The sequence below is a fragment of the Camelina sativa genome, chromosome 1 (genome assembly GCF_000633955.1).
Source record: "Camelina sativa cultivar DH55 chromosome 1, Cs, whole genome shotgun sequence".
NCBI classification, from domain to species: Eukaryota; Viridiplantae; Streptophyta; class Magnoliopsida; order Brassicales; family Brassicaceae; genus Camelina; species Camelina sativa.
Window position 1 is genome coordinate 245,342 of NC_025685.1, and position 23,722 is coordinate 269,063.

The 23,722-nt window shown below is 37.5% G+C and overlaps 7 protein-coding genes across 9 annotated transcripts in view; 4 read left to right on the top strand and 3 right to left on the bottom strand.

Moving 5' to 3' along the window:
• LOC104725843 (probable mitochondrial-processing peptidase subunit beta, mitochondrial) overlaps nt 1-3,041 on the top strand; it is a 4,315-nt gene extending 1,274 nt beyond the window's left edge. The window contains exons 2-9 of one of the 2 annotated variants that reach the window (XM_010445677.1): nt 984-1,148; nt 1,240-1,377; nt 1,468-1,619; nt 1,712-1,820; nt 1,911-2,009; nt 2,137-2,202; nt 2,414-2,525; nt 2,668-2,762. In XM_010445677.1, coding sequence (XP_010443979.1) covers nt 984-1,148; nt 1,240-1,377; nt 1,468-1,619; nt 1,712-1,820; nt 1,911-2,009; nt 2,137-2,202; nt 2,414-2,525; nt 2,668-2,762 — 936 coding nt within the window. Of the gene's footprint in view, nt 1-983; nt 1,149-1,239; nt 1,378-1,467; nt 1,620-1,711; nt 1,821-1,910; nt 2,010-2,136; nt 2,203-2,413; nt 2,526-2,667 lie in introns of both variants that reach the window. The other variant, XM_010444945.1, reaches the window with a different exon arrangement.
• Nucleotides 2,848-4,717, bottom strand: LOC104724948 (UDP-glycosyltransferase 83A1-like). The gene is made up of 3 exons (XM_010443876.2): nt 4,184-4,717; nt 3,647-4,076; nt 2,848-3,574 (listed from the first exon to the last, which is right to left on the bottom strand). The coding sequence occupies exons 1-3, from the start codon at nt 4,710-4,712 to the stop codon at nt 3,121-3,123; spliced, it is 1,413 nt and encodes a 470-aa protein (XP_010442178.1). The 5' UTR covers nt 4,713-4,717; the 3' UTR covers nt 2,848-3,120.
• Nucleotides 7,498-8,822, bottom strand: LOC104702979 (F-box protein At2g05970-like). The gene is given in 2 exon segments (XM_019236924.1): nt 7,498-7,808; nt 7,810-8,822. Coding segments are annotated over 2 exon segments (1,182 nt in total). The 5' UTR covers nt 8,785-8,822; the 3' UTR covers nt 7,498-7,601.
• LOC104727330 (serine carboxypeptidase-like 25) lies at nt 9,541-12,398 on the bottom strand. Its single transcript, XM_010446717.2, has 7 exons — nt 12,037-12,398; nt 11,087-11,290; nt 10,836-11,011; nt 10,462-10,761; nt 10,214-10,344; nt 9,927-10,128; nt 9,541-9,839 (listed from the first exon to the last, which is right to left on the bottom strand). Exons 1-7 carry the CDS (start codon nt 12,299-12,301, stop codon nt 9,696-9,698), a joined length of 1,422 nt encoding a protein of 473 aa, XP_010445019.1. The 5' UTR covers nt 12,302-12,398; the 3' UTR covers nt 9,541-9,695.
• Nucleotides 15,623-16,424, top strand: LOC104728156. Its single transcript, XM_010447398.2, has 3 exons — nt 15,623-15,925; nt 16,022-16,130; nt 16,223-16,424. Exons 1-3 carry the CDS (start codon nt 15,693-15,695, stop codon nt 16,271-16,273), a joined length of 393 nt encoding a protein of 130 aa, XP_010445700.1. The 5' UTR covers nt 15,623-15,692; the 3' UTR covers nt 16,274-16,424.
• LOC104728935 (pinin-like) lies at nt 16,918-18,005 on the top strand. The gene is made up of 2 exons (XM_010448074.1): nt 16,918-17,609; nt 17,720-18,005. Exons 1-2 carry the CDS (start codon nt 16,918-16,920, stop codon nt 18,003-18,005), a joined length of 978 nt encoding a protein of 325 aa, XP_010446376.1.
• Nucleotides 19,615-23,721, top strand: LOC104729779 (LRR receptor-like serine/threonine-protein kinase RPK2). 2 transcript variants are annotated; one of them, XM_010449154.2, is made up of 2 exons: nt 19,615-19,853; nt 19,935-23,721. In XM_010449154.2, exon 2 carries the CDS (start codon nt 19,964-19,966, stop codon nt 23,387-23,389), a length of 3,426 nt encoding a protein of 1,141 aa, XP_010447456.1. In that variant the 5' UTR covers nt 19,615-19,853; nt 19,935-19,963; the 3' UTR covers nt 23,390-23,721. The 2 variants fall into 2 exon arrangements, with proteins under 2 accessions (XP_010447456.1, XP_019099336.1); XM_019243791.1 differs by having other exon boundaries at nt 19,615-23,721.

The window sequence follows — 23,722 nt, forward strand, 5'->3', positions numbered from 1 at the left end:
TTATTAAAAGTAAGATCAAGAAGCTCGAGAATCCGGACAAGAGGTTTCTTAAATACGCATCGCCAATTCCGATCCTAGCTTCCCACAATCACATCTTGTCAGCTCCGGAGACCCGTGTCACAACCTTGCCCAATGGTCTACGAGTCGCTACTGAGTCCAATCTCTCGGCCAAGACCGCCACCGTTGGAGTCTGGATCGACGCTGGATCTCGGTTCGAGTCGGATCAGACCAACGGAACAGCTCATTTTCTGGAGCATATGATATTCAAAGGCACGTCGAGGCGTACTGTGAGGGCGTTGGAGGAAGAGATCGAAGATATTGGTGGTCATTTGAACGCGTATACATCGAGGGAACAGACCACATACTATGCCAAGGTGTTGGATTCGAATGTCAACCAGGCTTTGGATGTCTTGGCTGATATCTTACAGAACTCCAAGTTCGAGGAATGCAGAATCAACAGGGAACGTGATGTCATCCTCAGGGAAATGCAAGAGGTATGCTTTTTATTTATCTGTCTAACTTAAAAATTCGAACTTTTTGTTCTGTTCTCGATTTATCTTTTCATTGGCTTAAATTTTATGCTGTATAAGCAGATTTGGTAGTGTGTAATCTGTTTTTCTAGATCAATACCGTAAGTTTCTGTTTCTCGTGTGCCTAAATATGAAAACTTTATCATGGCTTCATTTATTTGCCTCTTTTTAAGGTTGTATTGGCGTACTCACATGATGGATAAAGAGATGTTATTGTGTTTTTTTTTTGTTTGTTTTTTAGACCAATACACTTAAGTTTCAGTTTCCCGTGTGCCTAAAAAATGAAAACTTTGATCTGTTTTGTATTATTTGTCGCATTTTGAGGGTTTAATTGGCTTAGTCATATGTTGGCCGTATTGTTTTTGGTCGACATCAGAGTTATTTGTTACTTCCCTAGGTTAAAAATAGAATACACCCTAAACTGTAATTTTTTGGTAATTTGTGTGGCCGTAGGTGGAGGGACAAACAGATGAAGTGGTTCTTGACCATTTACATGCTACCGCATTCCAATATACACCCCTTGGAAGAACTATTCTGGGGCCTGCTCAGAACGTCAAGTCTATCACCAGAGAGGACCTACAGAATTACATTAAGACTCACTACACAGCTTCCAGGATGGTATTCATTTCCGTTACCTCTTATCATTTCCTACAATCGGTTATTGAATTTGTTAGGATTCTTATGTTGCTTCATCCGAAACATATGTCAGGTGATTGCTGCTGCAGGAGCTGTTAATCATGAGGAAGTTGTTGAGCAAGTGAAGAAGCTATTTACCAAGTTGTCATCTGATCCAACATCTACTTCTCAACTAGTTGCCAATGAACCTGCTAGTTTTACTGGTTCTGAGGTAAAGACACAACTTACAAGATTTCTACTTCTCTTTAAGCAGTATTCTTTCTTTCTTTCTTAAATCTCTAACCCTTGAAATTCTTGGCAGGTCCGAATGATTGATGACGACCTACCCCTTGCACAATTTGCTGTTGCCTTTGAGGGAGCATCTTGGACAGATCCAGATTCCGTTGCTCTTATGGTTATGCAAACTATGTTGGGTTCTTGGAACAAAAATGTTGGTGGGGGAAAACATGTGGGGTGAGTTTTCTCTCTGGCTAATATATCTAGCCATGGATTCAAAGAAAAGCTTGTATTGAATGTGTTGATGAGCATTATATTTCTATGTGCAGTTCTGACCTTACTCAGAGGGTTGCCATTAATGAAATAGCAGAAAGCATAATGGCATTTAACACCAACTACAAGGATACTGGACTGTTCGGCGTTTATGCAGTTGCCAAGGTCAGCCGAGAATTCCATGGCTCGCTTAGCTGTTATCTCTTTGTTGAATTCCTCGATATAAGCATATTCATATGTAAGCTACCTTTTCAGGCCGATTGCTTAGATGATCTATCATATGCCATCATGTATGAGGTAACCAAGCTGGCCTACCGAGTTTCAGACGCTGATGTGACACGTGCACGGAATCAGGTTAGCAGCCAACTAATGTCGTCTCTCTTTCCCCAGATTTAGCTTTAGCTAGTTACATGTGTAAATCAGTTGTGTTCATTTATTTCCGAGTTTTTTTTAAGCCAACTAATTTTAAAATTTTCTGCAGCTGAAATCATCATTGTTACTTCACATGGATGGAACTAGCCCAATTGCTGAAGATATTGGTCGTCAGGTATGCCTTGAATCATATAAGCAACTTGGTAGAACATTATAAATTTATAACTGAATTGGTCAAAGATTAACGAAGTCTATACTTTGCTTGTCTCCCCGTTTTAATAAAGTGCATTGGTCAATAAAAAACAAACAAACCTCAGCATCCCATTATGTTCCGCTCTACAACACCATTATTTTCTAAAACGCATCAATTCTTGTGATATGTGCAGCTGCTGACCTATGGGCGTAGAATCCCAATCGCTGAACTCTTTGCTAGGATTGATGCTGTTGATGCCAGCACGGTAAAACGTGTTGCCAACAAATATATGTATGACAAGGTAAGTCATATCTCTCTCTCCCTCTCTATCCTCCAGGCTTCTTTAAATGCAAGAAAAAAAAAACGAGATATGGAGTTTATACTGCTAAACAAGAGTACAACAACACCCAAGAGTGATTAAGTGAATGCTTATGTGATTATGTGCAGGACATTGCGATCTCAGCCATCGGTCCAATCCAAGATTTGCCAGACTACAACAAGTTCAGACGCAGAACCTACTGGAACCGTTACTAAGGCTCTGAAACAACGGTCAGATAACCGCAAGGTTCGCCCACGGGGAGATTCCGTAGGCGGAGAGAGCAGAACAAGGTGATGATGGATTCATTATTTTTGAGTTTTTTCTTACTGTATCTTTCATAATTTCACATCATCGCTGGTAAAATAAATGTACCAATTTACTCTTTATCCTCTACTGGAAAATGTTAGAGATCCTCTGTTTTAATTTTTTGTTCTCTTCATAATTTTCCCATACACACTAATAAGTTTGTTGGATGTTTGGTTGAAAGCTTGAATTGGATACATTTAATTTCTTTTGCATTTTATCTTTCTTTAGAAACATTGTAATAATATGCATGCATTGCGAATCTATTGAAACTTTTATCAATTCACTTGTGATTTGATCCAGCTGACAAATTTATCAAGATTCTCATAAGAAACTCCATCTTTTGCAACGCCTCTCATCATGATCTCTTTAATCTTCAAGGCTCGATGTTTATACACTCCACCGTCTCTCATGATCTCATCGATCTTCTTCTTGACCTCTAACCTCGGAACCACTCCTTGTTCATCTCTTTCAAATCCTAATCCAATCTTCCATACATCGCATATATATGCTTTGTTGATAAATTGGTCTGCATAATAAGGGATGCATAAGAATGGTATGCCATTTTGGGCTCCTTCCAAAGTTGAATTCCATCCACAATGGCTCACGAAACATCCAATTGCTCCACAACAAAGGACCTCTCGTTGTGGTGCCCATCTCACCACTTTGACCTGATCCGACCCGACATTGATTGGTTGTTGATCACCGGAGCCGGTGACCCACAAGACCGGCCTGTTGAGTCAACATAACTTGATATTAGTGAATAATAATCACAGAGTTGAGCAAGTTGTCCCAAATTTTTACCTTTTGGTAAGCTCCAGACCGATTGCTAGCTCTTCTAACTGAGCATTGACCATAACCCCAAAACTCCCAAAGGCAACATATATAACCGAACCGGGAATCTGCTGGTCCAACCAATCTAGACAATCCCGGTCCTGAGGTAAAAAGCTTCCTAGTGACGTGGAAATGGAATCCTCTTCAAGACTATGAGCCCAACCAACGGGACCAATTGGTAATATTTGTGGGTACAATCTAAGTGCTGCCGTTTCGAGTTCATACACGGAGTTACACAACAACCAATCCGTTGACTCAATTGACTCATTGTTTTGAAGCATAAGTTGGAATATGTTCCTTTGAGATTCTTTGTTCTTCAGACAAACCCACACAAACTTGTCTGTTTCCATCATCGGCATCCCAGGAGATAGTTGAATTGTCTTGTTTACACTCGGAGTCCCTGCATATACGATATAGTAACAATAGCTATAACTATAAGGCTTCTTTGTAGTTCTAAAACATCAAAAAGAAAAATCAAAACCGGATCGAAAAGTTTATTATTCTTACCATCGGAATCTATGAGACCATCATCGATTAGTTTCTGAATACTAAATCCAAGAACCATAGATGCAGCCGCGGCGGGACAAAAAGCGGCACGTCTGATCCCAAACTTAACCGCAACTTCGATTGCCCATCCCAAGCTCAGATCCGCTACAACACAGCTTATGATCGTACCACCGCTACTGTCCGCGATCATCCTCTCGATCAGTTCCTCTACTTTGTTAGGCATAAAATGCAAAACCGATTCAGACAACTTCCCTGGAATGTTCCTCTCTTCCGGTGAATCTTCTAAACCGTCAGGGATTGAAACAAGATTGATCCCATCCCCAACATAATAATCATCATGTGACGATTTTTCTAAGGAACGGACGATGCGATTGTGGTTAAACTCGGTGTTTACGAATGTAATTAGGATTCCTTGTTTAGCAAGGTAACGTGAGAAACTCATTAGAGGAATAACATGGCCTTGTGCTGGGTAAGGTATGACCACAACATGTGGCCTTATCATATCTTTTTTTTTGTTTTGAGTTATCATCCAAATCAAAGGTTTTGATTCATTTATAGGGAAATTTTTAAGAGTAAGACAGGATGAATCGACAACGAATTATAATTATAATTCGACAACGAAGACAACGAATTATAATTGATCTTTCTTTTGTCGTCTTTCTTTGGGAATCAAGACTAATTTGATCCCAAAGTTTGACTTGTTTATATCATAAGAGAGCAAATAAGCTTACGTATATTGTAAGTTAGAAAATTATGATAACCAAAAGACAAAACTCTTAATGTTGTAAATTAACAACCAACAATACAGACTTTATAAAGTGTTGGATGCTTTCTAGGTCGTCCTAAAGTTTGGTTTTTGGTATTAGATATTTGATACAGTAATAAATATTTGGACCCTCAAAAAAGAAAAATGGATGAAATAACATATGTATGATGATGCGTTGTTTAATAAAAAAAAAATGTGAAGAATATCATCAAACTCCATTACCTGAGGTCTAAACCCTAAGAATAATCGAAACCACAACGTTGTCTTCGTTGATATAGAGATGTTGTTTCTCTTATCATGTTTGAAAATTTGCGTTAGTTCAGTCACATGTAAGAGAGTAGCCAAGTCTCAAGAGAGTGCAAGATTCATGGCCGTCCTTAAGTTTGGCGTTTTGTATAGATTGTTTATTGATACACACACACAGAAGAATCGAAAGAGACTTGAAAACTCTGTTTTTTTTTTTTTTTTTTTTTTNTATAAAGATCAGATATCTTCATGAGCAATCTACACTAACGTTAGTGTTACAAGTGTTAACACTTGTAACACCAAACTAAACCCCGGGAAGAAACCATCGAGCATCAGAGAATCGTATAGAGGAGAAAGCACATTGAGGCAACGGTTCAATCTTGTGGGTTGTGAGATCAAAGACAAATATATGGTTTGGATTCTTTCTGCCATAATTGAGTCCACTGAAGTAGATTAAGTTTCTCTAGAACCCAGGGACATCTTTGGCCACAACAGTAATACCCATGTCTAAGATCAACGCCTCATCTCCCAGGGAATCAATTACTTGCCAACAAAGGTTTATACGATTTCATCTTGCTGACGCAGAAGAGCCATCTTTTGCACTTTTGAACTACATTAGCTACCTTATTAACTTCACCAGATACTGTACTCACTGCATCGTATAGCCTGCTGTCAAGATACTCTCTCACATACAACTCCTCTTTTCTCAGATACTTCTCTTCATCTATCCTTCTATCAGTGACAGTGAAAAAATCCTTTTCAGATGTTACAATCTATCTCTTGACTTGAAATATTTTTCAAGCTTTCGGAAGTGGCTTGACTCTCAAAAAATACTTAAAAAGCTCAAAAGAAATACTTAAAAACTCAAAAGCTCACGAACGTTAGCCCTTCGTACACGTACTTCCGTCCATTCTCCGACCTAAATCCACAATTTCGGTTCAAATCGATTTCTTGATTAAACCGGAAAGAACCAAACATGATTTGGGTTTAGAGTTACATAAGTATAGCGAACGCGTAAGAAAAATCTCCAGTAGGAAAATTAGCGAGCGTCTAAATGACCAAAAACCAAAAATTGAAAATAAATAAGCGTGTCTCTCTCAGTAGTCCATACTTGTGGTTTTCATTTTTTGGGTAAGCCATGAGGAGGACGTTTAATGAGAGACTCATTAGCTTTTACGACGTTTAATTACAATCTCTCCAAGTTATCCAAATTTTCAATCAAAAAAATGAAAAACAATAAGAATGTGAGGGAGAACTTGTCTATTAATGCAGCAAATTGTAGTAGAATCAAGCAAGAAATAGATAGTAAGATATTTGAGAGTATATTTTATGTGAAAACACATAGATACAAATATTTTACTTATGTTTTGTTCATATTTTACATATGTTTTGCTTATTTTTCCATTAATATTTACTTAATATTTCAAAGAACCAAAAATAACGAATTTGTTGCCATATATAAATAATCGCACATATAATTTATGTTTATATAGAATTTAATGTAAATTAACTCAATGTATCAAACAATCAAAAAATTTATATATAAAAATCATTTTATTATAGTCATAAAATAATATAAATATATAAATAATTAAAAATACATATAATCTATGTACTGTATGGTGACTAGCTAGATGACCTATGGAGGGATTCAGATGAGGATAATTATAAGCCGGGTCAAACTATGGCTATAATAATGGAGCAAGTTATCTTTGGAGCTGACATATATGATCGATGTGTCTTCAATCATGTGCTTGTTTGGACTATAGTTTACTAGATATCGCAAGATCTCTCGGATTTGCCAGAGTCGTTTCGAATAATATTTGATATACCTAATTATACATATGATATGAGTATATGACGATGCCTCTCCAGCTTCTTGGTTTAAAAGTTAATAAGTTTTCCTGATTTAGTTTATTAATTGGATATACATAATTAAGGCCAGCTTATGATGTTATAGTACACAATAATAAGGCCATGGATTGTTTTTCTTTTCTTCTATTCTCATCTCGTTATTGGAATAATAAAAAAAAATTGATGTCGTTGACTGATTTCAATAGCCTTTTGTTTTCAGTTTATTATATATATAGTTTTTCTCTTTTGTAGAGAAAGAGTAATGATATAATAAGAAATTGTACTTGATTAATTTTCTTCTTTGGAATTTATTTTTACTTTCACGTTAGGCATGTATATGTATAAGAATAATAAGTGTCTACTCGTCGACTCTTGCTGCTTAGGTTACAAGAGGAACCAACACAGTATTAGCCAAAGACTAGATTAGAAAAACTTATACACTGAGAAACTCTGTTTTTTTATACAGAAAAAAACAGATATCTTTTTGCTCATGAGCAATCTACACTAACACTTGTGAAAACAAACTGGATGCAAATAACTCTAAAAGACTAATTAACCGCTAAAACCAGGGAAGAACCATCGAGCATCAGAGAATCGTATAGAGGAGATTACACATTGAGGCAACCGTTCAATCTCTTGGGTTGTGAGATCAAATACAAATATATGGTCTGGATTCTTTCTGCCATAATCGAGACCACTGAAGTAGATAGAGTTTCTCTTGAACCCTGGCACGTCTTTGGCGAGAACAGTAATACCCATGTTCTAATATCACCGCCTCATCGCCCAGAGAATCGATTACTTGCCAACAACGGTTTATAGGGTTCATCTTGCTGACGCAAAAGAGCCATCTTTTCGACTTTTGCAGTGTATTAGCTACCTTATAAACTTCACCAGATACAGTACTCACTGCAATGTTTAGCCTGCTGTCAACATACTCTCTCATATACAACTCCTTTTCTCTCTTATACTTCTCTTCGTCTTTCCTTCTATCAGTTAGAAAATCCCTAAAAGTATACAGAAGTGGAGGATAGTAATAGAATTCAAATTCTTCTAGTGGATCATCTCTAGATAGACACCACACCTTGACTTCATATTCATATAAATAGAGCTTCTGGTACCTGTGTTCGTAAACCAGTTGTTTTCCATACCCACCATAAGTAGAGGCAATCCATCGCCAGTTGTTGTTCCCTTTCTTGGTAAAGACCAGTTCATCAAGCATCTGCCACACAACTACGTAATCTTTGCTTCTATCGTCAATCCAGAGACAAGCTAGGCTTCGCCTCTCATATTTTGGTAGCTCAGGTGGGACGACAGACTTTGTAGTAGTAATTGGTAAAGCAATATTCTCACCGGTTAACGGATTCAGAATGTTGAGATTTGAACGAGTATCCATCATCAGAAGCCAGCTACCATAAGTAGCCAGACAACAACTCTGCACAAAGTCAACACCGAGATCTCTCGTTCTGTAAACTCTGTCTCTCTCGTCTGGAACGAACAACATGCAACTGTCGTTGTTGTTGTTGTTGATAATGTCGTCGCGAGGGAATAAAATCAACCATGGAATCTGATTTCGTTTAGGTGCGCAGCCTCTCGAAACAGAGTGCCACGACGAACAAACATATTTAGCTCGATTAAAATCTGTGATACTCAGACGTTCCAAGACACATCGCAGCAGGTCCGGACAAAGCTCCGACCACTTGGATGTCCGGTTACGTTTCTCCTTGCTTTGACCCATTTGTAGTCTTCTCCCAAAAGGAAAAAAAAATCAATACTCTGTCGTAACCAAAGAGACTCCACAGAACAAATTCACAATTTTGATAAATTCATCGGACATCTCTTTTTTATAGAGCCTAAGCCAACATTTGCTTGTTACACTTGTCTATGGGTTTTTTTTTTTTGTATTTTTTAGGAGGAGATTTAACTAGATTTAATGGTATTTAATATCTTTTTATTGCCAAATCATTATGTTTTTTTTTGTTTCTTTCCAGCTTTGTTGTTATAAATAAGAAAAATGATCATATATAAGTAAATGAAATTAAGAAAGAATACAGACTTTAACCCAAAACAACAAAATGAAAAAGAAAAAAAAAAGAAAAAAAAGAATGCATCTTACATTAAATAGAAAACTTTAATACTGGTGACTAAACCACACAGTATTAAGATTTTTATTAATTATTAAATAATTGCTGTTAAAAAACAGAGAATATGATCAAATTAATTAAAGATAAAGACAAAAAGACAAGAAACAATTGTTACATAGAAAAGCTTTAAGACACTCAATCATAGAGTAACTGAGTAAGTACTACTTATCATTTTAATTTTTTCATTCATGGCTTGTGAAGTTAAAAAAAATACGATATTTTCACATATATGAAAATGTATTACTAGATTTTCACTTGCAAAATAAATCAGGCATTCTAATTTCAATATTACATTTCCTAACTTCCACAACCATGATCTTCGCAATTCGCCTTAAGAGAAAGTACAAATGGACTAAAACAATCATAGATTAAATACTTGTTGTCATTAATAGACTAGATTTAATTAAATACCATCTCATAACCCAAACTTTACATTTTCTTTTCTCTCGGGCATGATTTCAATTTCAAATGTTAACAATCTCTCTTGACTTGAAATATTTTATTCTCAAGCCTTTGGAAGTGGCTTGCCTCTCAAGAAATACTTAAAAAGCTCAAAAGCAACACGTGGCTTGAACAATGGCACCTCGTGACCTGCTCCTCTCACCGTCACGAACGTTAGTCCTTCGTACACTTCCGTCCATCCTCCCACCTAAATCCACCATTACGGTTCAAATTGGTTTTCCTGATTAAACCGGAGAGAACCAAACAAGATTCGGGGTTTTAGAGTTATACATACCTGTTTCTTGACATACCAAGGATACCAAGGAACTTTGGTACTCAAGCTAAGTCTTGCAAGTGAGTATCTAGTAGCCGTCACTGGTACAACTGAATCAACGTCACCACTGAAAACCCAAACTCTAATCCCGCCAGCAATCATTTCCCGGTATATAGGAAGAACCGATGAATCTGTGTCGTTCCAATTCCGGTTTAGCACCTCACTACCACAAAAGAACAAATTCTAGTTAAAGTCAAGCTATACAAGAAAAATAATTAACATAATCTTCTCAAGGTTTTGGTATGAACCTGCAAGCTGTCCATTTGTACGGAATCTTAGTGGTGTTGGCATGAAGAGCTCTCTGAACATCAGGCCGGTTATAATAGATCTCTGCATATCTCTCGGTACATGGATCATACCCTGAAATTTTCCTCAATACCTATTCCCAATAACCGGGAAACGAAAATTATTCAAACTAAACCATAGATAACCAGTTAATTTACACAAGTGAACCAGAACCAAACAAGAAGAAACAGAGGAGATAATAGATTCTTACGGAGTGGGGAAGGTGAGGGAGCCGCATAGTACGGCGACCGGAGGAACCAGTGTAGCCGCCACCACCATCGCTTGACTTGTTACACGGCGGTGCATAGATGTTGTACTGATCGATGTTACCAAACTCTTTCTCCATAGCGTAAGAATAAAGGGTTTCGCATTCGTCAGTTTCCTTCTGGCGACTAAAATCGCAAGTGTTTAGCAACTGATGATACGTTCTATCGGAGATCATCGCGTGGCTCCACCAATACGACACCGTTCCAAGGTTATCATAGTGATTGTCCGTCACCGCGTTTCCAACCTATACAACGCAACCGACCGGGTGTCAAAACGGTTTCGACAACGGAAACAGAGGATCTTGATTTCGATAATTACCATGATTCCTCTGAGATTGATGGGAGTCTTGGAGCGTTTGTTGTAATTCATGATTTCTCTGGCGAGCTGAGGAACGTAATGTCCGGCGTAACTCTCGCCGGTGATGTAGATTTCCCGGTTGTTGTATCTCGGAAACCGGTGAAGCCATTGAATCAGAAACTGAAGCGAATCCTTGGCTGCAAGAAACAGAGTCTCAATAACCAAAAAAAACCGGTTAAGTTAAACCGTAGAGGGAGTTGTTATAAATATACCGGTACGGCGATCACCGGTGTTGAAGAGATCAGAGGAACGGTTAGTGTAAGAGAAGCCGACGCCGGCGGGAGCTTCGAGGAACAAGAGATTGGAGATTGAGTTCCACGCGAACTTGTTGAGATACAAACCAGACCCACCTTTGCTTATCCTGAATGGTCCAATCTCCTCCGACGCACCGTACGCTACCGATGAACATCCCGGTCCTAATACATAAAGACATTTAATAGAGAGGGGTTGAGTAATTTATTTTACCCCCTAGTAGGAAAAAAAAAAATATGAATGATATAGGCTGAGAATTTATTTAAGTGAACAAATTAAAGCAGAGACCAAAAATTAGTTGTGTATTTAATGGCGTCTATGAATGTTAGTTTGAATATTGCATTTAATGTATAACTTTTTCCAGCAATATATACGTATCTAACAAGAAATTACAACCATCTTCTATTGAATGCATGCATGTACATAGAGCATTTTTTTTTTTGGGTAAGTTGTACATAGAGCATTATTGTAATGACAAGTTGTATAATCTAAGTAAAAAATCATAATATGTTCAACATAACAAACAAAAAAAGACTTTAGTTTTTTTCTATTCGATATTATTTGAGAAAATATGGGCTCGAATACATGGTGACTCTCCTCCATTAGTAGTTGGGGCGTTATTCTCATGCTTCAGTAGGCCAAACCCAAATATAGTTAATTATAACAAATACTAAAATAAAATGGATAAATCCAGTTTCATGGATAAAGCGTGGTTTAAATAAATTAAAAATTTACAAAGGAATTTATCGCAAACCCATTCAAGAAGTGTGACAGAGACTTAGTTCTAGCGAGATTTATAATGTTATTGAGTAAATACATTAAATAAATAAATGTCCAAATAAAATAAAAGCAAAAATAATCACACGCAAAAAGAATTAAAAAACCAAAAAAAATTGGTAAAAGAAATTACCTCCGTTGAGCCAAATTACAAGAGGTTTGGAGAGAGGGAGGTCAGAAGCTTCGGTGAGCCAGTAATAGAGTGATCTTCCGGAGGGTTTATCAACGGTGACATAGCCGGAAAACTGCTCGAACGTGACGTTAGGCTGACCGGGAAGTGACGTAATTCGGTCTGCCTCAGCTTCTTTCTCTCCTCCTTCTGTTTGAACTCTTCCTTGAGATGTCATTACAAGTATGGCCATGAGAATGGTGAACATTACACGTTTTGCCATAGCCATGGCCAGAAGAAGGAGAAAGAGAAAATCTAAGAGTGTGTCGGAGACTTTTGAGATTGGCTTCTACAGTTCTACCTTTAGCCTGCCTGCCTGCCTTAAATAGAGAAAGAGAGAGAGTGAGATAGCCGAAATGAGGATAATATTCAAATAACATCGTAATTGTTTTAATAATATTAAATATATATAGTTTGGAAACAAATAAAGTTATTAGCATATTTACTTCAAACCCCCATTGTTTTGGCAGTTGATTAGTACAATTGACTAAAAAAAGTCTAATCCCTAACTCGTGTGGTACCAATTTGCATTTGTACTTTGAACCAATATGTTTTTAATCGGCATATAATCATTAAATGGACACTTGCAATTTTATTATTATTTAAAATTTTATGTTTCTAATGCAAATGTTAAATTACGAGTAATATTTTAATATTTGTCTCTAAACATAAATATCACCAATAAATCCATTAGACCACTACTTCTAAGTTATTTTCACTCTACCAAAACTATACTTTACTTAAATCAGATACTACTATCTTTCATTATTAGGTTGGAAAAAAATATTTTGTTTTATTATTTTGGGGTGTAGGTTTATGGAGTTGTTTATGTTTCCAAAGCTCTGATATAGAAAACATATTTGAGAAAAAAAGATAAATAATAGCGAAAAAATGGGTGATGGTAAGAAAAAATGGCCCACCAATATTATCAGTGACAGTAACTTTATGAATTTGGAAGAAGATACAATGATGACTTCAATGACACCACCAGCTTGTAATAGTAAATACGTTATTTGATATGACAGAGCATTAAATCAATCGTGTGTGTCCATTATATACATACACCACATGCACGATAGTATAACAATATGGCCAAGAGTGTTTAAACGATATGATAGAAAAGTACTTGTTTGATTACATTTGCATGTTGCCACAGCATTTGTCTAATGATATGAATTAGATATATGCTTTGGAATTAGAGAGCAACTGTGAAACTCATGTAGGATTTATAGTTTATAGTTTATATAAATTTCCCTTAAGGCATAGAAATTGGTTTCTGAATAAGTCTGAGCATTGTGTGCTGCCACAAAAGCAAGGTTTTCCATTGAATCCCAAAGAGGAACTACTAGAGTATCGATCTAATGTTGAACTCTGAAAGATTACACATTGCTGCTCTTAGAAATAGGCTCTAGCTAGAGCTCGTTATTATTTAAACCAAAGTGAATTATAAGAACATAAATTAAAAAAAAAAACAAAACTTTACTTTTCTTTAACCCATCGTAATTAGTTATACCATAATTTGCTTAAATGCTTATATTCAAATCAAGATTGTATTCAAAGTCAGATCTAATTAATTTATCAATCGAAAGGAACGAAAACAAAAGATAAAATCTGAGGTAAAACTCAGCTGTATAAAACCAGACATTTTTCCCTATTAAAGAAATTCAACCTAGGTGATATAGTTCCTTCCTTGTATTTAATAAAATATCATAACTCGAAATATCAAAGTTAAAATTCTCTCAATAATGTTTGGTCTCTCTCTATTCTTACAATCTTTTTTAGTGAATATATATAAACATTTGAAAAATATAAATTGGTGTATTGTTTTGAATAGTTGGACCCATGCAAGAAATTGATGTCTCGATGTTAGAAGAAAAACCAAAAAGTATTCTCTCTTTACTGATAAAAAAACCTACAACTTTGACCATCTTTTCATAGGTCATTATAATAAATGACCCCTTTCGTATTATAATCTGTAACGCATTTTTTTCTTGCCCATAAATTATAACATATGTGGTGGATAGAGATGATCAGATTTAGAGAATTAATATTGGCAGGTAAAGTCTAAATTTTTCTTTATAATAGTTCTCTCTCTATGTATTCAAGTTTTAATTGTGTCGATTTGATAATAATATTTAGACCTAGCTGACTCTTTTTGAATTAGCAAGCGCATTTAAGTATGTATACCTTTATTGACGACTACATAAACCATTCATGCTATCGATAAATGTAAAATATTGGCTGTTCAGGTCAGGTTAATAATATTCATACATCATTTACGTACACGCGAAGTTACCGGAGAAGAAGCCATTAATGGTGACACCATATACACTGCTTCGCCTCGTATCAGCAACAGCCATGATATAATGCTTTTTTGGACTTATACAGTTTTCTGAATGAATTTATCTATTCATTTAAGTTACATACGAATATCCAACAAACGCGCTATACAACATCAGTACAACAACTTATATAACATCATAATCAAAAATCGTAATTTTCTAATATAGAATTATTAGGGTTATATCGCGTTTTTTTTTTTGGGGTTTTGTCTATTAAGTAAAAGCCTTTATTTGGGAAAGATCTGACAACTGCTTTAGAAGATTCTATTTCCGTGCTTAGCAGATTTTTTTTCCTTCTTTTTCTATATTTCAGATTCGCTTATAAAGTATCATCACCAACGTTGTAAGGAAAATAAAAATTCGAAACTGATAAAAAGTGAAAAATGATGGTATTTAAAGAAGCACAGGAGTAGTAGTTGGCAAATGAGATTGGTAGATATTTAAAGCCACATAATAATGACTCTTTTTCGTGTCCTCCTGCTGTTTGAAATACTGATCATACAGATCATATTTGTATTGTTTTTTTTTTGTTTTCTATAAGAAAGCAAAAGATGAAATGATTAATAAGTAAGATAAGAAGAGATTGGTAAAAAGGAGTGAGTGAGTGAGTGAGGTCAAATAGTGTTAAGGTCATATCAAGAACAAGAAACTCTTTTGCTTACGCATATTTTTTTTTCTTTTGTCCAACAGATTCAGAGTTTTGTGTCAGTCTCTTTCTTCCTTCCTTTCCTTCTTCTCTCTATTTCTCTTTCTGTGACGTTTTTAAGGACACCAAGCGGTGAATCTCTGCTTCCCCTCACGTGCTGTTTACAGTCCCTTATGTCACCGTCCAATCATACGTCGCTGTTACTTCCTTCTACACTCTGTCTCTCTCATCTTCTGGGCCACAAAACTTTCCTCGACGACACCTCCTCTATTGGGCCTGGCCTCACTAGTCACTACTATTTTTTTTAAAAAATATATACAGAGGTTTAAAATTTTCTTTGTTATGGAATAATATATATTTGTGTTACTTATATGGAAAACAATATTCTAAAAATGTAAGTCAAGATACAGAGGTTTTGGATTAATCTTTTTTTACTAAAAATATATATACACATCCTTTTACATACAAACGGTCCACTAATCTCATTGTCCACACAGACTTTTAGATAATGCAAAAAAATCCGACCGTTGCCACTATAACGGTAATGTTCTCAGCCAAATGCACAGACATAAATTAAACATACACCCAAATCCGTTGTTTCACTCAATTTTATCGCTCTTATCTCTTCTCTAATGGCGTCTTCTCAACAACCAAATCTTGAAACACCGATCAAAATCCAACCCGACCACCAAGAAACCACCGTTTTAACCCCTGTATCTCCGCCTCGACCGCTCCTGGAATCTTGCCGGAGTCATGAATCTCCTCCTCCTTCTGCTCGAGTCTCCTCCTCCACCAACGAGCCAATGAAGAAAATCGGAACCCCGGATCGTCTAAAAGTTCCTATAGCTTTCAAGTACCCGGAGAGGTATATAACTCGGTTAACGTGAAATAGCCTTGTTTGAACCAGATCGATTGGTACTTTAAAATTATCAATTTGTTTTTGTTTTTATCTCTTTCTCAGGTACAGAAGCCCAACTGATGCAATGATGTCTCCAGTTACTAAAGGTCTTCTCGCAAGGACCAGAAAAGCTTCCGGTTCTCTTATCCCACCTAGCTTTAACCAAACCAAGGTCAAATCAATAACCGGTTTCCTCAATTTGTTCTATTGGTTTAGAGATTTACTAACTCGCTCGTCAATTTTTAAACAAATTGTTTCATTCAGATTCAAGAACTACGCAAACCGGAATCTGGTTTATCATCTGTCAGTTGCTGAAGAAGACATCGCAAGTTTCGTGGCTTGAACGGAATACATTGTTCTTGGCTGATGTACCTTTTTTATCTTATGTTCTCAAACGTTGAGGTTAATGTATTTCTTGATTATTATGTTCGCAGTTCGCGTTTTATAAAAAGAAAATATTAATCAATTGAATAAGTAATCTTGGTTTCATACAAAAACGGTATAGTATATTAGTACTAGTATTGTTTTCCGATTTTGTTAGTAACAATTATGCTTTTCTTATAGTAACCTTCTAGAATGTTTAACAACGGTAGTGAGCTGTTTTTTTCCATTACAATATGTTCTTGCTAAAAATAGAGGTAAGTAAATCACACATTTTAAATAAGAAACTAAATTAAGTTTTTCTCTTAATCTCGTTACTAACTTCGTTTAACTGAAACTAATACTTTTAGCTAACTTAAAATCGAACAAACATAACAAACATCATTCAAACTTGTTTTTTTGTTACTCTTGTTTCTATTGTTGTTAGTGTTACGTTTGTATAAATAAGATAGAATAAACCCTCATAAGTTTCAGTCTTCAATTCTTCAAATTCTCGATCCCCTTTGTTGTCTGTTTTATACAATCAGACACACAAAAAAACAGAGCGCTCTGTTTCTTTTTTTCTCAGTAAGATGACAATGGAAACAGAAACCGAAATCAAAGAAGAGCAATGGAATAATTCGATTTGTTCATTTTCATCGTCACGATCTTCATCGATAACATCTGATTCTTCAGATGGACACTTTGATATCCGACACTTTCCTCTTCCCAAGCCATCATTATCTGCTTCTGAGGCACAGAAACTGAGAGAGTCACATCAGGCTTATGATCCAAACCGGATTCCATCTTCGGTTTTCTCTAGTAAACCGGGTAATCCGATGGAATGGAGTATAGCTTCTAACGAGTCCTTGTTTAGCATCCATGACGGAGCTGCTTCAGGGTGGAGATCGGCTGAGATGATAACCCAAAACAACCCGGTTCCTCTTCCTCTTCCTCTTCCTCCGGTAAAGAAACCAGATGAATCTGAGAAAGAGACGATTCATGCAGAGGAGGAACCATACCAGGTCGAGATATCAGACTCTGAGGTTGATGATAATGATGACAAAGAAGAGAAGGTTAGTGAACTCGAGAGCGACGATGAATTTGAAGAAATGATAGAAGCGGAGGTTTTAGTAGAAACTGAAACCAAAGTTCCAATAGAGAAAGAAGTAATAGAAGTTGTGAAGGAGATCAAACCAGAAGATTCGAACAGTATAGTTTCACATTCTCCGAGCATTTCTTGTCGTTCGGACACCAGCAATAACAGCATTGCCTCTTTCGCATTCCAAGTGTAAGTTGTTTTCTGCAAAATTGCAATCTATGGATCTTCTTTTGATGATTTCTTAGGAAGGAAGAAACCTATGAAGCCCTAATTTATTTTATTCGGAAATCATGTAACAGATTGAAAAAAGATGATGTAGTTATCAAAACGCCATCTATGGAAATCAAATCCCACAAGCAAAGACCCGAGTACCAGCTGCCTCTGTCGCCGGTACTACCGCTCCAACCGCAACCGCAGCCTTATGCAGAATCTAGTACGCTAACTGAGTTGCAGCCGGAATCACAGCCACAACCACAACGGGAGGCATCGGAAAAATTCGAGTCTCGAACGCAATCGGTGAAAGCTTCGAGAATGGGTTGGTTCTCTTGCTTCCAATGTCCTTCAAAATGCGGTTTATTCAAGTAGATGAGGCTTTTGTAAGCGTTTTTGTCTTCTTCATCTTTTTCTGATTTGTGTACGTGTGGAAGTAGTTAAAATCTTATTTTTCTTGTTTGTAAACTTGTAATCCAAGAGTGCTGATCCAAATCGAGTTCCAGTTTTTAGCATTGACACCACATTTTGGTTCGATTGAATTTGGTTACAAACCAGCCGATGGATGATATAACTCTTATGTCATGGTGATGCATACAAACAAGGACCACATTTCATTATTTACTTTTCATTGCGTATTATTTATAAGTAGTAGCTAAAACACAGATATAATTCACTAAAAAAACCAAACTTCTTTTTTTTCCTTCTAATTATTCATTTAAAAAGTTTTAAAACTCAAACTCTTTTTATCCCCCATAAATGTTGGCTAATGTGTTGGGTACATGACAAAATTATAAATTGATATATATTGTTTGTACTGGGGATTGCACAACACTAAGTAAATATCGATTTTAGAGGGAAAGAGTGAAGTTTGTTCTTTATTAACGATAGGAATGCGAGGTCGTGACTAAAACGAGTCAAGATCGTGCTCGTCAGTTCACAGGAGAACTAACGAGTGAGTCACGACGAGCTCGGAAGCTAACAGAAAATTATACAGAGAATAACAAGAGTTTTTAGACGCAAAGTATTGCTCTCGGGGTATTGTATGCGAGTCCTCCGCCTTTTTTCCAGTGAGTACTGTTTCTTTATATAGTGGACTGTAGACCGAGGGTTTTCTAGGGTTCCCATCGTGAATTCCCGAGATTGTCCTTTACGGATTGTTAATGACTTGCATCCGTTTTGGTCGGACCGGAATCACGGAATTCGTCTTGTTGGGCCGAGTGGCATATTGGGGCGAGCCCATGTCCAACATATATGAAAAAAAAAAACATTTTCTTTTGCTTTATCTTGAAGCTTCCTTTAGTTAATATATCCTTGAAAAGAGGCGATTCTGTCCCTTTTTCACTTTACAATTTCTCAATATTTTTGTTATAAAGAAACACATATTTGTCACATGCATTTAATATGTATTTTTTTTAATTATTCATTGGCAGGAGGATAATTTTAGGGTAAGTGCTAGATTATGAAGCTTTTTTAACAAGTAAATTTGAAATATATATGCATGTCCATATACATATATGTATCTGTAATAAATGTATAGCTTCAAGATCTTAGCATAACATTGGTCGATGAGAGATTGATACGTCTTGGGGAGATATATATATATATATATACTAGGAGTAGAGTTGAATGATCGTTACATTTATTATGACTCAACATAATTTATTTCATAATAATTAAATGTGACCTCAAATTTAGTGATAAGATAATCTCGCTCGCATGTACCTACTGTTATCAATCATGTACCTATTGCGATTTGATGCGGTGAGATTGCAATGCTAAAATAACTTTACAACATGGTTTTATTTTGTAAATTTTTAAAACTATACTATAGATAAATGAAATAAAAAGGGTTTGTTAGCCAATAGGAAGTAAGCAAAGTGAGCCAAGCCAACTCTTTTATTCACAGAAATAATTTCATTTTCTGCATAAAAAAAAAAAAAACATTTAAGATATTTTTTTATTAACGGAAAAAAAACAGAGAAGAAAAAAAACGCGTCTTCCTCAGTGACAGTGTTGAATTCTCATATCTTTCTTTCTCTCTCCTCTCTCCTCTCTCTTCTCTCTTCTCTCTCTCTGCTTCATCTGTTTCTCTCACTAAAAAGCTTCTCATCATCCTCCCCTCCAAATTAGGGTTAAAGGGTCGAGACCTTGAGATTGTTTCGAACGGTAAAAGGAAGGATCTTTTGCTCTTCAATTGCAAAATTAGCAGACTTTGCGAAGGTGGGTTTAGGGTTTTTTTTTTGGTGTTAAAAAAACCATTTTGGGGATAAGTTACGAAGATGACTTCTTTGCCTTCTTCAGTGATCAAATGGCGTTTTTTCCGTAGACAGATGATGCCTTCGAACGTTGTATTCTCGCTCTGGTTACTCTGTTTCGCTGCTACCTGTCTCACCGGCAAAATCACTGTTTTAGCAGCTGACTCGGACAAATCGGTGTTGCTTCGGTTTAAGAAAACGGTGTCGGACCCTAGTTCGATTCTCGCTAGCTGGGTTGAGGATAACGAAGATTACTGCTCCTGGTTTGGTGTATCTTGCGATTCGAACTCTCGAGTCACGGCTCTTAACATTACTGGCTCTGGAAGCGATAAAGGGAGTTCCAAAACCAGTCGGAATCGTTTCACTTGTGGTGATATCGGTAAGTTTCCGCTGTATGGGTTTGGTATCCGGAGGGATTGTACCGGAAATCATGGAGCTTTGGTCGGGGATTTGCCTTCTGTAGTCGTGGGTCTCACAGAGCTTAGGGTTCTATCTCTGCCCTTCAATTCGTTTAGCGGAGAGATTCCTGTAGGAATCTGGGGAATGGAGAAGCTTGAAGTTCTTGATCTGGAAGGGAATTTGATTACCGGGTCATTGCCTGTTCGGTTTACTGGGTTACGGAATTTGCGGGTTATGAATTTAGGGTTTAACCGAGTTTCAGGTGAAATCCCTAACTCGTTGCAGAATCTGTCCAAGTTGGAGGTTTTGAATTTGGGTGGTAATAGGTTGAATGAAACTGTTCCTGGTTTTGTTGGGAGGTTCAGAGTGGTGCACTTGCCTTTAAACTGGCTTCAGGGCTCTTTGCCTAAAGATATTGGGGATAACTGTGGAAAGCTTGAGCATTTAGATTTGTCTGGTAATTTCTTGATTGGGAGGATTCCTGAGAGTTTGGGCAAGTGTAGTAGTTTAAGGTCTTTGTTGCTGTATATAAATACATTGGAGGAGACTATCCCTTTAGAGTTTGGGAATCTTCAGAAGCTTGAGGTTTTGGATGTTTCTAGGAACACTCTTAGTGGTCCATTACCTGTTGAACTTGGGAACTGCTCTTCGTTGTCTGTTCTCGTGCTATCAAATCTGTACAATGTGTATGATGACATTAACAGCATTAGAGGGGTATCAGATTTACCTCCTGGCGCTGATTTAACTTCGATGACTGAGGATTTTAATTTCTATCAAGGTGGAATTCCGGAGGAAATCACTAGGCTTCCAAAACTAAAGATACTTTGGGTGCCAAGAGCTACGTTAGAAGGGAGGTTTCCGAGAGATTGGGGTTTGTGTCAAAACTTGGAGATGCTTAATTTGGGTCAGAACTTCTTTAAAGGCGAAATTCCTGTCGGTCTTAGTAAATGTAGGAACCTTCGTCTTCTTGATTTGAGCTCGAATATGCTTACGGGAGAGCTTCTCCAAGAGATTTCAGTCCCCTGTATGAGTGTCTTTGATGTTGGCGGAAACAGCTTATCAGGTTTCATCCCTGAGTTTCTCAACAATACCACAACCCATTGTCCTACTGTTGTTTACTTTGATGGGTTTTCTACCGAATCTTACAACGACCCATCATCTGTTTATCTATCCTTCTTCACCATGAAGTCCCAAGTTGGAACTTCCCTAGTGGATCTTGGAGGTGATGGAGGTCCTGCCGTGTTTCATAACTTCGCAGACAACAACTTCACTGGTACTCCCAAGTCTATACCACTTGCACAGGAGCGGTTAGGAAAGCGAGTCTCTTACATATTTTCTGCTGGAGGGAATCAGTTGTACGGGCAATTCCCAGGAAACCTGTTTGATTACTGTGACGAACTCAGAGCAGTTTATGTCAATGTAAGCTTCAACAGGCTCTCAGGTCGGATTCCAGAAGGACTAAACAAGATGTGCGCTTCTCTTAAGATTCTTGATGTTTCGTTGAATCAGATCTTCGGGTCAATACCATCGAGTCTCGGTGATCTAGGTTCACTTGTTGCTCTTAATCTGAGCTGGAATCAGTTGCAAGGTCAGATACCGGGAAGCCTTGGGAAGAAGATGACAGCTTTGGCATACCTTTCGATTGCAAATAATAACCTCACAGGGCAAATTCCTCAGAGTTTTGGTCAGTTACATTCCTTGGATGTTCTTGATCTCTCTTCAAATCATCTATCTGGCGGCATTCCTCATGATTTCGTCAACTTGAAGAATCTCACTGTGCTGCTTCTCAACAATAACAACCTCTCTGGTCCAATCCCGTCAGGTTTTGCTACATTTGCGGTTTTCAATGTTTCCTTCAACAATCTGTCAGGTCCAGTTCCTTCAACCAATGGATTGACCAAATGCAGCACTGTTCAGGGAAACCCCTATCTTCGACCTTGCCATGTGTTTTCTCTGACAACGCCGTCTTCTGATTCCCGAGACTCTGCTGGAGATTCTATCACGCAGGATTATGCATCTTCCCCTGCTGAAAACTCTCCACCTGAGTCGCAAGGAAAGGATGGATTTAACTCGCTAGAGATCGCCTCAATCGCATCAGCTTCAGCTATTTTCTCGGTTCTGATCGCTCTTGTGATTCTCTTCTTCTACACAAGGAAATGGCATCCGAAATCGAAGATCATGGCCACTACGAAGCGAGAAGTCACTATGTTCATGGACATAGGAGTTCCAATAACCTTTGACAATGTTGTTAGAGCCACAGGAAACTTCAACGCAAGCAATCTGATCGGAAACGGTGGATTTGGAGCGACCTACAAAGCAGAGATATCTCAAGATGTGGTCGTCGCAATCAAACGCCTCTCGATTGGACGGTTTCAGGGTGTCCAACAGTTCCATGCAGAGATCAAAACTCTTGGTAGACTTAGACATCCGAACCTTGTGACTCTCATTGGTTATCACGCTAGCGAAACCGAGATGTTCTTGGTCTACAACTATCTCCCAGGAGGCAACCTCGAGAAATTCATTCAAGAAAGATCCACAAGAGATTGGAGAGTTCTTCACAAGATTGCCCTGGACATTGCTCGAGCACTCGCTTACCTCCACGACCAATGTGTCCCACGGGTGCTTCACCGAGATGTTAAACCGAGCAACATCCTACTGGATGATGATTGCAACGCTTACTTATCAGATTTCGGGTTAGCGAGATTGCTTGGGACCTCGGAAACACACGCAACAACAGGTGTGGCGGGTACGTTTGGATATGTAGCACCCGAGTACGCGATGACTTGCCGGGTGTCGGATAAAGCAGATGTTTACAGCTACGGAGTGGTGCTTCTAGAGCTGCTTTCGGACAAGAAAGCACTGGATCCGTCGTTTGTGTCGTACGGTAACGGTTTCAACATCGTGCAATGGGCTTGTATGCTGTTGAGACAAGGAAGGGCAAAGGAGTTTTTCACAGCGGGTTTGTGGGACGCGGGTCCGCATGATGATCTAGTAGAGGTTCTGCATTTAGCGGTTGTGTGTACGGTGGATTCTCTATCGACGAGACCGACGATGAAGCAAGTTGTAAGACGGCTGAAGCAGCTGCAGCCTCCGTCATGTTAGCACCGATTATTATTAATTTTCTTAAAAAAGTTTCTTTGCTCAGTTTTTGTGTAAACCTGTTTGTGTAGTAGTTAGAAGAAGAAGAAGAAGAGAGGTTTAGTTTCCTATGGGGTTCTCGAGGGTCTATATGAAGGGGAAGGCATAGGAAGGTTGATCTCTCTCTCTCTATCTCTCTGTTAGGTCTCTCTAAAGGAAAACAGAACATACATAAAAATATGAGAAAGAAGAATTGTAGCTAATTTTTTTGTTTCTCTCCCACTTGTAAATTGTTTTTAATACAAAGTTTTGTGGGGTTTATTATTATTGTTTTTTAGAAAGTTCATTGCAGATTAT

What these genes read in the sequence shown, in the direction of transcription:
- LOC104724948 (XM_010443876.2), bottom strand. Translation starts at nt 4,712, where the DNA reads ATGATAACTCAAAACAAAAAAAAAGATATGATAAGGCCACATGTTGTG. An exon ending in TGGTCTCATAGATTCCGATG is followed by an intron (nt 4,077 to 4,183) that starts GTAAGAATAATA and finishes TCGTATATGCAG; the next exon opens with GGACTCCGAGTGTAAACAAG. An exon ending in GGTCTGGAGCTTACCAAAAG is followed by an intron (nt 3,575 to 3,646) that starts GTAAAAATTTGG and finishes TTGACTCAACAG; the next exon opens with GCCGGTCTTGTGGGTCACCG.
- LOC104727330 (XM_010446717.2), bottom strand. Translation starts at nt 12,301, where the DNA reads ATGGCTATGGCAAAACGTGTAATGTTCACCATTCTCATGGCCATACTT. An exon ending in TCAATCTCAGAGGAATCATG is followed by an intron (nt 10,762 to 10,835) that starts GTAATTATCGAA and finishes TGCGTTGTATAG; the next exon opens with GTTGGAAACGCGGTGACGGA. An exon ending in TCCCTCACCTTCCCCACTCC is followed by an intron (nt 10,345 to 10,461) that starts GTAAGAATCTAT and finishes TATTGGGAATAG; the next exon opens with GTATTGAGGAAAATTTCAGG.
- LOC104728156 (XM_010447398.2), top strand. Translation starts at nt 15,693, where the DNA reads ATGGCGTCTTCTCAACAACCAAATCTTGAAACACCGATCAAAATCCAA. An exon ending in GCTTTCAAGTACCCGGAGAG is followed by an intron (nt 15,926 to 16,021) that starts GTATATAACTCG and finishes TCTCTTTCTCAG; the next exon opens with GTACAGAAGCCCAACTGATG. An exon ending in CTAGCTTTAACCAAACCAAG is followed by an intron (nt 16,131 to 16,222) that starts GTCAAATCAATA and finishes TGTTTCATTCAG; the next exon opens with ATTCAAGAACTACGCAAACC.
- LOC104728935 (XM_010448074.1), top strand. Translation starts at nt 16,918, where the DNA reads ATGGAAACAGAAACCGAAATCAAAGAAGAGCAATGGAATAATTCGATT. An exon ending in GCCTCTTTCGCATTCCAAGT is followed by an intron (nt 17,610 to 17,719) that starts GTAAGTTGTTTT and finishes ATCATGTAACAG; the next exon opens with ATTGAAAAAAGATGATGTAG.
- LOC104729779 (XM_019243791.1), top strand. Translation starts at nt 19,913, where the DNA reads ATGACTTCTTTGCCTTCTTCAGTGATCAAATGGCGTTTTTTCCGTAGA.